General features: G+C 42.2%; 1 protein-coding gene and 1 long non-coding RNA gene across 4 annotated transcripts; one reads left to right on the top strand and one right to left on the bottom strand.

Moving 5' to 3' along the window:
* Nucleotides 1-17,347, bottom strand: rundc3aa (RUN domain containing 3Aa). Of its 3 annotated transcripts, none has more exons than XM_083780439.1 (11): nucleotides 17,173-17,347; nucleotides 9,323-9,450; nucleotides 7,630-7,763; nucleotides 7,226-7,311; nucleotides 6,974-7,063; nucleotides 6,625-6,705; nucleotides 6,326-6,491; nucleotides 5,503-5,660; nucleotides 5,003-5,116; nucleotides 1,871-1,977; nucleotides 1-1,316 (listed from the first exon to the last, which is right to left on the bottom strand). In XM_083780439.1, exons 1-11 carry the CDS (start codon nucleotides 17,277-17,279, stop codon nucleotides 1,174-1,176), a joined length of 1,314 nt encoding a protein of 437 aa, XP_083636565.1. In that variant the 5' UTR covers nucleotides 17,280-17,347; the 3' UTR covers nucleotides 1-1,173. The 3 variants fall into 3 exon arrangements, with proteins under 3 accessions (XP_083636565.1, XP_083636567.1, XP_083636566.1); XM_083780441.1 differs by having other exon boundaries at nucleotides 9,335-9,450; XM_083780440.1 differs by lacking the exon at nucleotides 17,173-17,347 and adding an exon at nucleotides 10,401-10,731 and having other exon boundaries at nucleotides 9,335-9,450.
* Nucleotides 11,729-16,133, top strand: LOC310869617. Its single transcript, XR_014570176.1, has 2 exons — nucleotides 11,729-12,526; nucleotides 14,383-16,133. It is a non-coding gene; the product is annotated as an uncharacterized lncRNA (long non-coding RNA).
* Nucleotides 17,348-17,687: the final 340 nt, after the last annotated feature.

The raw sequence follows: 17,687 nt of genomic DNA, 5'->3' as shown, positions 1-17,687 counted from the left end.
CACAACAAAACAAAAACGCCTCTTATAAGTGTAGAGTGACTTGTCACATGCCACCTTTTCACTGAAGCATAATTTGCCTTTAATGCTATTCTAATAAAACTCACACTCACCATCAGTATCAATTTAACACAAGGACAGTCAGTCTTTCTTAATCTTAAACTCTCTCTTTCTCAATCCTAATCTGTGAATATGACCATCAACTGTTATATTATCGATCTGCTTCTGTATGCATCCAAAGACGCGTAACTATGGCAATGGTCACATTTTGACAAGAAATATAATTAAACAGGCCGACAACGAGGGCACACTGACGCACAAACAAAGCAGTGGGATGAATGGAGACACTAAGAGAAGGACCAGGGTAGGAGAAGGCTTTAAATACAGTAGGTAAATGAAGACACTAAGAGAAGGACCAGGGTAGGAGAAGGCTTTAAATACAGTAGGTAAATGGATGCTTTAGTTTAGAATGTTCTGAAGTAAAATGAACTAAATGCTCACACAGTGCTGGGCTCCATTTGAAGAAAAGTATTTATTGCACCCGGAAAGTGCTTCGTGACGTTTCATCAGACTGTCTGATGAAGGGCGTGTAGCCCGAAATGTCACACACAGCACTTTCAGGTTGCAATTAATACACTCCTTCAAATGGAGCCCAGCAGTGTGCAAGCATTTGTTCATTTTCCTCAGTTTTATTTTTCACTCGGCACCTGCCCAAGCCAGAGTTTGGATGTGCATGTATTTCTTCTTTTTCATCTGAAGTCAAAGTCTGCCAAAGAAAAAACAAGCACTAAACCAAAGAATGTGCATCCTTTGAGCTTTGTCAAAATATTACATCCATTTGAAGAAAAATCCAGAGGTGGTGACTGATTGGAGATTGCCTTCTATTCTCATGGTACCACTAGGATGTAGAGCATAGTTGAGTTTGATGACAGGAACTGATAATGATACAAAGCAATGGCTATAGCTAGGTGGTTTAGTCACGGTCAGTGCAGCATCGCCAGGCAGACAGGCCAGTGGGGGGTTGAGGCTGGCTCTTAAGCCTAATTTATGCTTCGTTGTACGACCATGGCATTGCGTTTTATTCACTTGAAAGTGATGGTGTACGACAGAGTATAAATTATGCTTTAGCTTGGCTGTGGTCTCGACACAGCTGATAGCACTGTTGTTCTGTACCTCCTAGCTGGGAGAGATTGCAGGGCTGGGGTCGGTGCTAATATTGACCAAGCACTCGCTGGATTTGAGGCTAGCCAAGGACTTGGAGCTTGGCAAAGATGCCAGAGAGCCACACAGGCCCAGCATTGAAGGGGTACAGTCTTTTCCTGGAGGGAGAGAATGGAAGAAATATAACTATGCAGATGTTATGTAGATTAAGAGTAGGCTATAATATTTACTGTAGCATGCAGTTTAGACAGTTGCTAGGTTTGATGTTTTCCTGGTATCCTAGTTACTTTTAGCATTACATTATTTTCTTTTCACTCTATTTACTTATTTTCCTTGCTCGCTCTGGATAAGATCAACTGCTAAATGCCCAAACTGTAATTGTAAATTGTACAATAAAACCTTGTCTCGTTGAATGGAGTTTGAGTCCAGCATAACTTGAAACTCCCACACAAATACACTCCACACACAGGCCTCAAGCATGCCTTTGTATGTGTGCGTATGTACTGTACACGTGGTTGTGTGAATACCTCTGAATGATGTGTACAGTATGTGTTGGTGTTGTGTTGGGGAGTTTGTTTCAGTCCACGAAATACAGATGGCATCTGTGTGTTGTTTTGACACTGCATCACGGTCTGGACATATGTACTGTACATGCTGTAAACGCATGAATAAACTGTATCATAATTTATAAGTATTCTCAAAGATTTCATACCTGCTGAGGACCAGGCAGCGTCTCCGTTCTGTTTCCCATCTGTCTTTTGGGAGTCTGAGTTCAGGCTGATATCGGCAGACAGCTGTTCCAAACTGTGGAAACTCCTCCTGAATGTACATATGTTTGTTGAACAATGTCTGTACTCATTTTGTCACTATTAGCATTACTTGCTTATAGTGCAACTTGTGCTGTCTGTTCAGTTTTGATCTAATTAAGGTTGTGTATTTTGGTGTCTACGTATAGTTAGGTGTCTACGTATAGTTAAGCTGTGAACGACCTGAGAGAAAAGGAATGTTAAGATAGACATCCCCATGTTATAGAACCCATCTCCCTCTATGGTTGTGAGATCTGCAAATCCATCCTCCGCACCCAACGGAAAACAACAAACAATGCTTGCAGGGCAGAATTAGGGAGATACACACTCATCATCAAAATAAAGAAAAGAGCACTTACATTTCATGACCACCTAAAAGAAAGTAACCCAGACACGCTCCATAACATAGCCCTCAATTACGGAGAGAACCTACAGGGATGCCCCCTTAGTCCTCACTCACACTGTTGCAACATGCAGACAACATTTGTCTTGTGTCTTGTCCGTGTTTAATGGCCACCCCCAATGCATTTCCAATGGAAGTCACATGGTTTGACAAAACATTTTTGTTTCATGGCTGTGTTGTGCCCCCTCCCCCGCATCAAACACAAATATTTTGTCAAACCATGTAACTTCCATTGGAAAAGCATTTGGGCGGCCATTAAACACGGACAAGACACAAGACAAATATTGTATGCATGTTGCAACAGTGTTAGTGAGGCCATGGTCCAGGGACTATATACACAAACTTAAGCACAACCACCAGACGGAAACCCATTGGACTCAACCAGATTATAAGAAAACAAAAAGAAAGCTACCTGGCATACTGGAAAGAGAACCAAACCAAAGCTAAATGGAATGCTATCTATCACTAACAATTTAGGAAAACATTGACTAGGTACAGACTCAGTGAACACAGCCTTGCAATAGACAGACCCCGCTCCCAAAGGGAAGACAGACTATATGCACCCACTGCACACAAAATGTGGTGGAAACAGAGCTACACTTTCTAACCACCTGCCCACTATACCAAGACATCAGAGACACATACTTCCCACAGCTTACACACACACACACACACACACACACACACACACACACACAACATGCGTTTGAAACTATGACCAATGACAAAAAAAAACTCCCATACCTGGGAGAAATACAACAATGTGCAAACACAGCAGCAAGATTTGTGAACTGTTGTGATAAAAGAAGGATAGCCAATGGAATACAACCACCCTAAGGACTACTATCTGTACCAAGTAGACCGCTGGACCTTGCACATGTAAACAGAGCTGCTACCTTTAAAGGTATATTCAGTGATTTCACTTAATTCAAATATCACTTATTTCTTTGTTTTGTTGTGATAATCCTCCCTACTATAGAGTGTGCTGGCCATATAAGGAGTTCCTTCCTGTCCCCAGTTAACCCCTGGGGGTCAAAAAACCTTAGGTTTCGTTTTTGACTCTCTATCCTGATTGGACGAAAGGCTGGGTCCCACAGCCAAAAACGAAACCTAAGGTTTTTTGAGTGAAATCACTGAATATACCTTTAAACAGATCTTAAATCTGAGTTTTTCCTGTATACTATTTAAATAGTCCTGAGAAAAGAATACTGCCATTTGTCCCAAAGTGACTGCTGCTGCAATTTGTTTAAAAAAAAGCTTTATACCCTGTTATAACATGTTAGTCCCAATACTTGATTCTGATTGGCTGGTTACCATCACGTGACCGTTGTAAATTTCACCAATAACCCACACCTTCAATCACTTTATATAATTCCCAGCTGATTCCGCATTTCTGTAGCTGTACTGGGGAAGGGGAGCACTTGATTGCCTTACAAACCCATGCCATGCGGGCGTCTAAGCACCGCCCAGGCTCATATGACTGTGAATGTGTGGCTCCAGGCAGCCCCGTAAAGACATTAAGCACTATTCTCCCGTCACATAGGCTACTTGCCGAGCAAAACAAGGAAGTGATGTGGCTCGCTCTGGTGGCGCAAAGCGTAGCTACTTTTGTGAATTTAATACTTTATTAGGTTAATATTACTATATGTTTGTAACCGTTTTAGAAAAGCAATAAGCCATTCGAGGCCCCAGAGGCCCCAGAGGGTAGAAGACCCTCCGCTACACGTCGGGTCTGCCTACGCCTACCAGCCATTGTAAAATACCCGGTGACCTGAGACCTCTGGTGGCTTATTGCTTTAACCCATTGACGCCTGGTGCAACGTATACGTTGTTCTACCCTTGATGCCGGCGCTCTCTCTGTGTCTCATCAGCTATTGCTATACATGTAGCAACATAACTATTTTTTTTTGATCAACGTTTTTTTATTAATGTTCACACGAAAATATTTTACAACATTTTTCGAACATTTTTTTCCCCCTTTTTTTCCCTCCCCTCCCCCCAGAGTTCCCGCTCTGAAAGAGCCACAACCCCGGTATCTTGCACCATATGAAATAAAAGGCACATACAAATATACATAGACATAATAGAAGACTAATAGAAGTATGCAAACAAATAATAATAATAATAATAAATAATATGTATAAAAAATAAAATAAAATAAAATAAAATAAAGACAGCAACATAACTATTAAAAAAAAATCATCAGAATTTGAAGGTTTTCAGAAACCTTAGGTCAGGCCCTAGAAGGCGTTCCCAGAATCGGCCTCAGGCATCAATGGGTTAATATAACGATGCAATGTGACATAGCACTGTTAAATGCTGTACACCACTGACTGTATATACTTTCCCCATTTTCAACTGTTTTTATTGTATTGTATTTGTGACACTTGCTTTGGCAATGTAAACGTTTGTTTTCTCATGTCAATAAAGCTCCTTTGAATTGAATTGAATTGTGTCCCTGTATGGAGCATAACAAGTCCATTTCATCATGCCCTGGTTGTGCAGTGATACTGACTCTAATCTAATTCTACATGTCATAGAACTATGTGAACAAATTATTTAAAATAAAACACATTACATTCACTATTCATCTATCTTAGTGTTGTGTAAGAGAAACAATCGCACCAAGGTTTACCTGCGGAATAACTTGACATCACTCTGGTTGTTTTTAATGGTAGACCACTGGTTGACCAGGGGGATGGAGAGGTCCTTAGCCAGATGAGCAGAATCGCAGGGGATGAGGGATGATCTGATGGAAGCCCACAGGAAAACACATTAATTTACTACATGACATCCATTCCAAAATAACATGCATTTTAAATTAATCATTAATTTAAGCCCTAACCACACCAAAGGGTCGCCATTCAACTCCTTGGGTCCAAACGGTTGCAAGGAGTTGCTTGGTGACCCTTTGGTGTGGTTTGGGCCATTAAATTCCATGCGTTGAATCACTTTGTAGGACGACGTGTGTCAACGTGCAACAAGACATATCACACCGGACAACGCTAAAACCGTCTCGACCCTTTGGTGTGGTTACAGTGGTTACAGTGCCTGAGCGTGTGTGTGTGTGTGTGTGTGGGTGTGTGTGTGTGTGTGTGTGTGTGCGTGCGTGCGTGGCCTGGTGGAGACAATTACAGTTGTGCTTGTAGCTCCAGGACAACAGCCTCAAGCTCCTTCTTCTCCTGGTGGCTCTGAGCTGTCAGCTCGTCCACCATGGTTCTCAGGCGCTTGTTCTCTGACTCCACGTTCTTCAGCTGGGACTCCCGTAGACGCACCAGCTCCTCCAGGTAACCCTGCACCACAACACAAAGGTAGATAGGGTCAGTCTGACGGACAAACGTCAATTTAAGATAGAAACAATACAAACACTGTGATTGTGGACACGTTATGGTGGTACAAATGGTGTATAGTTTCTATGATACAGAAGCAGAATACTGTAATGTCTCCCAATTTCCTTGAGAGTACAGTATTATTATGCCTTTCACAATGGTTACAAATGCATGTAACTTATTAAAGTTCCTGTTCAGCACCGCAGAGACTAGGGGCTCCATTTTCGTCACCGCTAAACCCCATATGCCTAAACTTCTTTGCCTTTTTTGCCTATTTTGAAAAACATTTTTGAATAGTTCAAATAGCCAATCTACATTGACACGTTGTGAGCTTGTAGACTGGCCATTTTAACTATTCAAAAATGTTTTGCAAAATAGGAAAAAAGGCAAAGAAGTTCAGGGATAAGGGGTTTTTGGGGTTGACGAAAATGGAGCCCTAGGGGTTTGAATCCTACTTGGCCGGGGGTACCAACACCTACAGGTTGGTCAGGGGCAGGTGTTTGTTCTGCAGGGAGACTAACTAGATCAGATAGTGTGTTCCTGCGACAACCGATTGTACAATTAGCGCCACCCCTTCACTTTCCATCATCATGTATATAAGACATTTTCAACTGGTCTTTAGTCGTCACCTTCTGGGCGTAGACAATCTTAAATCTCTGCTCCATCTTGCGACACTTGTTGCTCCAGCTTTCTTCGTCGGTGACCAGGGGGATGTAGGGATGCTCTGGGACGCTCTCTTCACTGTTACTGCTGTCCACACTGCGTCTGTCCTCCTCGTCACTCAGGTAGTCGTAGCTTCACACCATGGACACATGAGAGAGTGTTACAACATCAATCACATGTCATCACATGTATGGTACACACAGACAAACACAGCTAATGGTTGTCCTTATGGTTGTTTAAAATAATTCAGCTGGGTCTGTCTCACCTCTGGGTGAACTTCAGGTAAGGTGTAAAGTCGATCACAGCTGGAGATTTGCCATCCAGTACCTCCCCCTTCAGGCAAAAACTGCACAGAGAAAGATATTATTATGCCAATCTTTAATATAAGAGAAAAAAACTTTGTAAGAACATTAGTGGAAAGTGTGTGTGTGTGGGGGGGGGGTGCTTGTGTGTGTGTGCATGCGTGCGTGCGTTTGTGTGTGTGTCATCACTCAAAATTGACATTTGGGGAATTGGGGATTTATGGTAACTACATTGTGTAAAACGTGCTACATTTCTTATAAAGCTGGGTTCAAAGGGTAAGAACTGCTCTGAAGTACTAAATGGGTTTTCACCTGAAGTCAATAGCGCTGAGCCCAATGAGCATTCCTGTCAGAACTGTAGCCTCTTCTCTCAGCATTATGGCACCGTCATCATAGAACCTCCTGCCGCATGAATAGCTGTCAGTGTCACTAAGTACTAGTGTGAGGTTTCAGTTCGACTGCACTCAATATAAGAAAGATACTGAATACATTCAAATTGGAAATGTTGATATATTTTCAATAAACAGCATATCATTTATTAAACGTTGCTGTGGTCAATCTGACCTGGTTGTTCGAGTGTCTCTCAGGGCTGTAGCCACATATTCTGACAGGCGCTTCTCCATTAGGGCAACTCGAATCCATGCCCGGCCCTAGAGAGTGGGCAGAGAATGGGGCGCACAGAGCCACAGATTGAGAAAGTAGTGAGTAGGAACAGAGGGATTTCTCTATCTCTCTATGCCCCACCCATCTCTCTGTCCCACTCAAACACACAAAGGCATGCACGCAGCCACACACACGCACACGCGCACACACACACACACACACACACACACACACACACACACACACACACACACACACACACACACACACACACACACACACACACACACACACACACACACACACACACACACACACACACACACACACACACACACACACACACACACACACAGCATCCTTGCCTTGGCTCGTGATGTGCTGATGTTCTCAATGTTTTCTATGCTGGCGATGCAGTTGTTCTGCACCTTGCTGCATGCTAGCCGGATGTATTCCCAAAAACTGCGCTGGCCATCTGAGCTGAACCAGCTTCCTGAACCTGGTCCAAGGTTTAAACACAGTGATGACTCATACTGTACCTGCTCCTACAGTAGTCCACACAGTTAACATGCACATATAGAATATAGTACAGCTCAATGTAGAGACACTGTATAGTGTAGAGATTATGGATATGATTAGCTGTCTGTTGTCAGAAAAGAACATCTATTGAACAAGATAAATGTGCTCAGTAGAGTGGAGACCTAAAACAAATGGAAGCGGGTGTGGCCTGGGGAGGGCAACAAGTGCAGTGAATATTTAACCAGTTCTCTGCTTGCTCTGTCTGCGACATACAGTATAATGTCCTGACAATGTTGTGGTGTTACGTGAATCCATTAAAAGACGACTTCAGACATTTTCAACCTATCTTCATATATAATTGGTCCATACTAATGCTGTTAAATGTCACCATGGTTGTCTACTCGGTCTGTGTCTCAGAGGAGGGCTGTCTCTACAGCTCAGAAACCCCACCTACCAGTGACATCATCGATGGGGAACCCAAGCTAGTAGAAATTGCTGGCTTTTCTATTCCTGGAAAGTTAGCATCCTATAATGGACGCCATTGTTCTTGTCTTAATAAAAGAAAAAGAATCACACCTGTGTGAATTGAGGGGCGCTCTTATCATCTTACAACATCGGGGAGGGAATTCTCTATAATACAACGACTCAAACTTAATACATACAGGTATGTTTTACGTGTAATGATGATGTAAAACAAACAGTGTCAAAACAAACATTAAATTCTCTTCATTGTTAATGTTTGTGTTAGGGACAAGATGACGTACATTTTCTCTTCATTGTCAATGGCGTTTTCGAAACAAACATTGAACTAAAGACAACAATTAAACCTGTGTATAGGAGGGGCTGGCGCCCCTCAAAAATAATACAATTTTATCGTGCGCATCAGAGAGGACCAATTATATGAAGATAAGTAAAAAATGGGTTATGTTGTCGGATAATAAATGATGCACCTTTTTATAGGCCGTGCTGCATGTTACACTCCTTTAAGGAGTCCCATGAGTTCTTCATCCCATGAGTTCTTCTTTGCCAAATGAGAAAACTTTCTTCAACGGCTCATGAAACATGACATCTTTGGAAGTTACACAGCTTTTAATGAGAAGCCTCACCCTCCCCTGCCACATCACCTTTTGGCCAATAATTATGAAGAGTTCATACGGTACTGTTCTTCTTTTCCCTATGGCAAACCATTCCAAAAGGTGTCATGCCAATTAGTTTATATATTTTGGAAATATCCTTCAAACAGACAAATGTACAGACAAAAAGAAGAAGAGTAAAACATAAGCCCAATTCAACTCTGCTGGTAATAATATAATTACGTTTCACACAGCATTGCACAATTTTATAAAGTGATATCTTAGATATTGCTTGTTCTTCAACTTTATCGCCATTCGTCACACATTCAAAGCAGTTGGTTTTGATCAGCTACCTAATCAATGGAATATAAAGTACTCACATTTCCACCTTTTGTATTGGCGCACATCAATAAACGAACGCGTACGTGTTTCGGCTAAGAGCCTTCATCAGAGCATTGTATGTTACCTGTTGTGTTACCTTTGAAGCGGTGGCTGAGGATGTGTTCTAATATGGCAGCAAAGTTGATAAACTCCTCAGACGAGTCATCTATAGGCTCTGCAGTGTACTTCTCTAGGAGAGTCTTCACAGAGAATCTGGACAAGTACAGAAAAAGAGGACTTGAGAAAACATCACTTTAGCAACTCGAATATTTTTGTACTATAGTCATGTGAAGGAAATTGACTTTTGACGTGTTGAGACTGAGAGCGGCAATACAATGTGTACAAATAAAGTGTAGTGCAGGCTCCAACATCCAAGACAAATGTACTACTGTATTTGAAGGTCAGAACAATAGCGAGAAGTAAGGTTTTTGGGAGACGCGCCATCTGATGCTACTGAGGTCACCGCGATTGTGCGACTGCACAATGTAACCCTTCAGTTCTTTGGCAGTGTTACCATGACAACCATACAATTAACACCCTGTCTCTTCCAGTGGCAGATGACACGGTCAGCGGCGCTGCAGCCTTTGTCCACTCGGGCTTCCAGGTCACTTTGGGTCCCTCAAAGGAGGACCGACCATAATCAAAGAATGATGAAATACTCCCTCCCCCTCCTCTATACGATGGTCTGATCTATTTAGGGCAGTTTGTGCCACCGCTTTAGTTTGGCTTTTGACCTTACCCTGCTGTACTAGAGGCAGGAGGCTATGCGGTGTGCTTGCTAAGAGGCACGGACCAGGGCTCACTGCCTCCGGTTCGATGGGCAACACTAGTATTACTGAGGGCAAGACTGCCCTGGCCGTAGGTAAAACCTCTATTGCCAGGGGAAAGACTCTCGTTTCCTTGGGCAACTCCTCCATCTTCAGGGGAGTGACCAAAACCTCCATGGGAGATTCCACCATTCAGAGAGAAAAGACGACTGTAGCTTTGGGACGAGCCAGCTTCACTCGAGGAAGCACCACCACCTCTTTCCGCAAAGCGTTGATGTCCAAGCGCAGAACCACCTAGATCGATCGATGGACAGAACTCCAGGGACCAGGTCTAAAACACCAAAATTGGAAAAGCAGTCGAAAACAGACACTAACGATGAGTGGAAAACCACATACTTGTCGAGTAAGACATCCTTCACTAAAGGCAGGGTTTTGATCCTGAAGACTAAGTACGCATTCTCCTGGGGTAAATCTTCGATCTCCTGGAGCAGGACCACTATAACCTTGGGCAACATTACTTTAGCGGTGGGCAAAACCTCTGTCACACGAGGCGAGAACACAAGCTCTATCACAACCGTGACCTTCACCCATGGAACCAAGTCCGTGTCGGTGGTCAAAACCACCCTCACAAGGGGAACAGAAACTCACAGCAACCTCTACTGGAATTTCCACACGTGAATACTGTGTACACACTCAAAACTGGGGGATATCTATCGTGTCCGTTTTAGCAGGTCAGTGAATCAGGAGTTGCTTTTCAAATAAACCAATGTTTAATGAATTTGTCACTTTTGAAAAGGTGTATATCCAACAATGTGTGCGAGTGCAAAATGAGTTGCGAGCTTAATGGGCTTGCATTCAAATGAGAAAGATTTTCCACAGCCTTGCTTTGATCATTATTCAAATGATGCCAGTAATGAGATGAGGATTTGCTGGCAGGGAGGGGAAGTGTGACAGAGCTGTGTGTGTGTGTGTGTGTGTGTGTGTGTGTGTGTGTGTGTGTGTGTGTGTGTGTGTGTGTGTGTGTGTGTGTGTGTGTGTGTGTGTGTGATGTACTGTATGTGGAGACACAAGAGAGCATGCCATCAGCACTGTTCTCCTACGATTCTCACCCCATATTGTTCATTCAGTACTTCGGCGCTAAAGCATGTTTCATTTTGCATGTTTTTAATACCGGTCTATATCTCTGTCTGCATGCATTTCAAATAACTATGCGGTGTGTTCAACAGCAAAATCATTTGGAAAATATGTCTTTAGGAGGAAGACTGACTGGTGCATATAAAAGTAACAATGCTTAAACATTGCTTGGCTTGATTATTTTAGTTATTAAACAACTTTGACTTTTTAGATATATTAATGTGATCAAAAGGTGGAAGAAAATATAGACTCAATTAAATATACATACAATTAAATATACAAATCTCAAACGAAAAACACTGAGCCACACCCATATTTCAAAGGAAAGCAAAGATATGAAAATAATAAGGGTGAACTATAAAAGCTCAGCTATATATGAGAAATATGAACACATACCACCTTCCATTTTCCATGTCTTACCCATGCATGTCATTTTAAGAATGCTATATGGCATTTTTCACAGTAGCAATGTCTTACAACTAGGTGCCATAGGGAACAATGGTTCGGATGAAAGTGATGTCACCACAGATTGTCCCCTGTTGCAACAATGTCTCCTTCAGCTGTCCAATGTCGTCGTGGTGACGGGGACAATCGTTCCACTGTCCTGGTCCCCCCCCAGATAGGCTGTGGCCACCTACGGCTGCCTCTGTCCATTCACAGGGACACATGTGGTGGTATGTGGCCTTCCAGAGCCCACGTTTTCCAGCTCAACGACAGTATTATGTGACACGGTGGGTAGCTCTCTCCGCGCTTAGCATTTCTGGTCTGGTCTGGAACGTAGAGCTGCTGTTACTATCACACCCCAAGGGCTCGCAGAGCAGGGTGTGCTGCATGAGTGTGCGATGCCGATGCGCTGTGCCGAGTGAACCCCAGAAAAAACAACCGTCTCAGCCGCCGGGTCAGGAAGACGATCTTCTTCGCCACAATGGGCAACACCAGCATCACCGAGGGGAAGACAGCCATCTCCATGGGCAGCAGCACAATAAAGAGGGCAAAGGCGACATATGCCATGGGAGACTCCTTCATCACCCGGGGCAGGAAGACCACGTCCCTGGGCAGCCAGACCTTTGTCAGTGCCAAGACCAAGTTCAACCTCGGGGGTGCCTCGTTCAGCAGGGGCACGACAACCACTTCATTTCGGAAAGCCTTGAAGTTCTTTCCCAAACGCAAAACCCTCTAGACGTCCTCTATAGGCGTCGACGGGCGAGGGGACTGGCAGTTACCTCCACGACACAAAAAGACAAAACAGAACAACACCATCACAGGGAACATACAGACGCCATGGCAACCTTTTCAGAGGGTTTATCGAAAGTTACTTCAAAAACTGGATTACATTTGTTTCCGGAACTTTTAATTTTTTGATCATGCAGGATTTATCGAGGAAGCAGGTCAGTAGCATCATAATTCTATCAAGAAATGTACTATACGAAACCCATGTAGGACAGTCCTCTTGGGTGGTGGTCATACATAGGTACAGGATGCTACACTTGTAGTTTTTCTAGATAGGATGCCTCCCAGTAGATAGATACTGCTCTCCATAGACTCTGCTTTAATAATAATAATATATACGATTTATATTGCGCTTTTCTGGGTACCCAAAGTCGCCATACATGCAGTAGGCTACACTTCATCAGTCAAAATAACTTGTCTAGTAAAGTACAAATAGTTCAGGGGTGTGGCCACCTACGGCTGACTCTGTCCATTTAGCAGTTTGTTTGCTGGACTTCAAGATTCTGTTACAGAAAAGTGTCAAAATGTAGTATGACATCATGAGGATAGTCTCACTCTGACTGACATTACGACATCATTGGTATTAAGACATTATTATTTGTGCTGATGCAATTCATGTAACAAAAGCTGATGTTACATTGAAATGATTAGAAGTGGACCACGGTATTTTGGTGTGAAGGGGAGTTAACAAGTAGGAATCACTGGCATGCCTCAAAATGCAAATCGATAGACTGCCACAGCAACATGCACTTGGTACGATTTGACACTGAAAAACAACTGCAAGGCATTATGACAAGCGTCTTTTGTGCCCCCTCTCACTCACCCTGGATCCCAGCCAGGCCCACTCTCAACTCTCTTCAAACGCCCTCTTGTTCTTCTACTGTACTTACTTACACAGCTCTGTTTGATCAGCAACAACATCTATAGCCTACAATAATTCACCTGCACAGTAAAAAATCTGAAGTGTTCATTTGGTCTACTCTAAATGGACCATACTGTGTCAGCAGCTATGCCAAGCAGATCAAGCCTTTAATTAACTCATCAAGTGTTCGGTTTTATTACTTTTTCCACATTTCCCCATGAGCCCATCCTTGACTCCTTTCTTTCTTTCTCTCTCTCTCTCATTCCCTTTCTTCCTCTTCCTGCCTCTCTTTGCTTAGTCGTGGAACAGCTGACACAGGCGGACTTCTCCATGGCCACAGACTTGTGTCACCCCATGAGGGTTTGCTTGTTTTTTATCAACCTGGACTGTGGTGGAGAGGCCCAGTCCTGTACTGGATCAGCATTCTCCATCCAGACAGCACGAGTATAGACAAGGAGTTTCCCCTGTGTTGTGATGGAAATGTTTAATGGGATTAATGCTTATGATTTCTGGGCATATATCCAAACACACTGAAATATGATATAGTTGAAGGAGGGTGTGTCTCCTTTCCTCTCCCCCTGTGAATGAGAGTCCAGGCAAAGTGTTTTATGGTCAGAGTATGTGAGAATGGATCAGTGCGCAAGATAGGAAAAAGGGTTCTGAATGGGGAGAACTGAGTGCAGATATATGTTTGTATTTAAAAGGGGGAGTAACATGAAAGACGACAGTATGCCACTGTGAATTATTACAATATGGAAGGATTGGAGATGTTTCTTTACAAGGAACAAATGACAAAAAAAGAAAAGACAACTAAGACAAAAATTACGCAAATCTTTATGAAATTATGCTGTTCAAGACAAGTTCAAGACAAGCCCTGCTTTTGTGTAGTAAAATCAGAGAATGTTTTACACATAGCACTTTGCACCTGAAATATTGTTGAGCCACACCTAATGGCAAATTTATATTTAGTTGTACGTATAGTATAAATTATAAATATAAATTAGGATTATGACGACTTCAACCTCAGGCAGAATGCAACACACCAACATTCCTTCCTTCCTTTTCCCATCTTCCCTTTGTTTGCAGGAAGAAATAGTGAGAAAATCTAGAACATCTCTAAAGTCTCATCAATTTTGTCTATGTTTCCTTTAGGTTCCCTGTGTCGACAACAACAATGTTCATCCAGTCTTGGACCTCGGCATGTGAGCCCTTAGCAAGAATAATGAAAAACAAAAAATTGAAAAACAGTAAATATTAGGCCTATACATTACATCATATGGCCTGAAAAAAAGAAACTTGTGACTGCTGATTTCCCTGGTTTACAGTAGGCTTTTTCAATACACCAGAGTAATTTTATGTAAATTCTTAAACAATTACAGCATCTTGGCTCTGAGAGCCAGTGTTAGACTAAATCTGATACCCAGAGCAACAATGCAACAATATGTGAGATCATCAAAGTCAAACTGTTATCACTTTCTTGGCAAAGATGCACATTTGAGTTCTAATTTCATTTTGTTTAAACCGAATGCATCAAGCCTAAATCATGACATAAACCTAAAGTAGAAAATGTTTCCCATGGTGTTAAAACTGTTCAGCAGGTTTTCCTTTATTATAAAAACAAATGTCTATTGCTGTATATGTATGTCTCATCATAAATGAAGTAAATAGGGCCTTGAAACCCTCTGACATGATATCAAAAGGAGCCTAGAAACAGTACACTATGCCAGAACTGGTAAAAATGTTAAAATAACTTTGAATATACATAATGGTGAACTCTCAATGGGACTATAAAGCTCATTTATGTTTGTTAGGACCCCCCTCCCATGAGATATAACATTGAACGAACATTTTATTACAATACAAAAGATTCTTGTATTAAGCCTATATGGATCAAAGTTGCATAACCCCAAACAAACAAGCAAACATTTTAAGTCCCAAAAAATGATATGAGATCATCAAATGAACTGTAAAAGGGATTTGAGAAAATGTTAATCTCTGTGTGTGTTGATTGTATGTTAAATGTGTATGATGTAATAGTAAAGGAACAGATGTTAAACTTTATATATACGCACGTGTATTTCGAAAAAAAAAGAGCTTGAACTGTTCTAACTGAGCACTAATGTGAGCTTTTTAGCGAGGTTAAGGATCTGAAAGTAGCTGCATCTCTGTCAGCAGAAACAAGGCTGTATATGGTGTCGTTGCATTGCATAGAAGCAACGTTGCCCTGCTGATCTCCACAAACATGATAGCTGGGACACAGCAATTTAGCATGACACAATGCACAGCCAGAAGTGACAGCAAGTAGCCTACACAGTATCTCTGCAGTAAAACCTGAGGTCACACTCAACCTTTAACTACTTGAATGCCATCGACTGTCACCAGAATATATGAGAAATACAAAAGTCATTTTGATGTAGTAGGCTACCTGATGGCCTTTTCTAGAAACAATGCCATCGTCGACAGATCTGCAGCCCTGGCTGACAGTGATACAGATATTTGATCAAATATTCAAAGCCTGGAAGAAGTGCCTTCCAAACTGTACCTAATCAATGTCATGTCTTCCATTAGGAAATATGGGGGTGTGGTGGGACTATTGTGTAATGAGCATTACTTGTTGGAATTTATTTCAGTCTCTCTTGTCCTCTGTCCTTCGTCTTTAAATGTTTGGATTAAAATGGTTTTAGCCTGGTCAGTCACTGGAATAAGGCCAAATACAAACAGTCGTCTTTGTGTGCTCTTGCTAATCTTTGTTGCCGTCTTAAGTCTGTTGTTGTGAGAACTTTCTTTATTTTGAAGCATGCACTGTGTGATGCTATATATGTTCAGTTACAATGTATGTGTGTCACTAAGAGATGAACCTTTGACAGAAAGGTATACTGTAATAAAACACTTGCTTGATTGTGTGTCTATTTCCGAGTCTGAATATTTTGTAGTGTTTTGAGTTTGTTTTATTTTCCACAACAAATGCTGCACATTCACTTCAGACAATTATCAAACCAATGAGAATACTCAATAGGCTACTCAGTATTGACACATGATACACTTAAGGACAGAATTCAACCATGAACATGAACCATATACTACATATTAACTATAAGGCTCAGTCTAAGCACGAGTCAACTATTCAATTGCAAATAATACAGAGAAGTAGATAAAGACACGACAGGTAAGGTTTGCCTAATTAAATAAAGGTATTTTCCCCAACAATAGTTCATTCCTGTGTAAGTCTGATGATAAAAATAGAGGCCCAGACTCTCAGGCTACCATGTGACATAATTTATTCTTAAAGCTAAATGACAGCAGCCTACAGTGAGTACAGTGTCAACAAACATTCTGCTATGATCAATAATAGCTTCCTCCACATTCAAATTCTAGCATCACAGTCTGCTAAAGGAGCATATTATAGTCAAAGCCTCCGAATGTCCTTGTCCCAAACAGGCCCTGATCATTACAGTGTCACTTTGGTGATGGAAGAAGAAACTGGCCTATATTATACATTTATACTGCCATTATACCGCGGAGATATTATGATAGACGGCCGGTGTTATATACTCCTAGGGCTAGGCTATAGTTCAGATTCAGAATGAACATGATTGATTTAAACAGAACGGTGCCATGTCATGTCATGTCATCATATCATGTCCGGGGTACGGTTACCTGAAGGTGAAAACGCACCTGCCAGGGCCAGGCTGAGCCGCCTGCCTCCATCCCCTCTTAATAACGATGGTGATTTAGCTTTGAATAAAGCATTTATTTTTAAATTAGGCCTATATCTTTTCCCCCCCTTTTTTAACCGTAATCATACTACTGTCCTGGTGTTTTCTTGGGCAATCTCTGACACAGAAGACCATGAATGAAGCCGGCAAGGAAAGGTATTTGTAAAATGTCAATGTCGTGTCACCCGCAGAGATGGGCTGCATATTGTGATGATAGGCTACATACCTGCAAACCGTGATGAGATTTTTCCGCTCCACACCGACGCTCCGAGTTGATGCCTTTTTCGATGTCAAGCCCATAGCCATTGCTGTGTGGATGCAGCCAGACTCCATTCAGCAGCGGGCGGCTCGATCGGAGCCTTTCGGGTTCCCTGCCTGCACTGGACGGACGGACCCCTCCCTCCTCCTGGACCCTACGTCGGTCGTAATGCCCGCTGTCCTCTTCGAGGGTCGGAGCGGAGATGCTGGGCAGAGAGAGAGAGAGAGAGAGAGAGAGAGAGAGAGAGAGAGAGAGAGAGAGAGACAGACAGACAAAAACTCCCTTCAGTCACTCAATGTGTCCACGGACACGACACAGACACAGACCGAAAATCATATATTCTATAAATAATATATATATAAATATATAGGAAAGAAAATGTATTCTACAGAACAGTACAATGATGATGTCACTCACTACTAGTAGCCTAAAGAAAGACGCGTTTCGAAAATAATATCACCCACCACACGATAAGCTAGAAT

Source organism: Protomyctophum parallelum, assembly GCF_964188405.1.
Source record: "Protomyctophum parallelum genome assembly, chromosome: 13".
NCBI lineage: Eukaryota > Metazoa > Chordata > Actinopteri > Myctophiformes > Myctophidae > Protomyctophum > Protomyctophum parallelum.
This window is presented reverse-complemented; position numbering and strand designations above follow the sequence as displayed.

Excerpts from the sequence above, each read along its gene's own strand:
- rundc3aa (XM_083780439.1), bottom strand. The coding sequence starts at position 17,279 with ATGGAGTCTGGCTGCATCCACACAGCAATGGCTATGGGCTTGACATCG. Across the intron at positions 6,492-6,624 it reads TACCTGAAGTTCACCCAGAG|CTACGACTACCTGAGTGACG; the intron begins GTGAGACAGACC and ends CATGGTGTGAAG. Across the intron at positions 5,661-6,325 it reads AGATTGTCTACGCCCAGAAG|GGTTACCTGGAGGAGCTGGT; the intron begins GTGACGACTAAA and ends GTTGTGGTGCAG.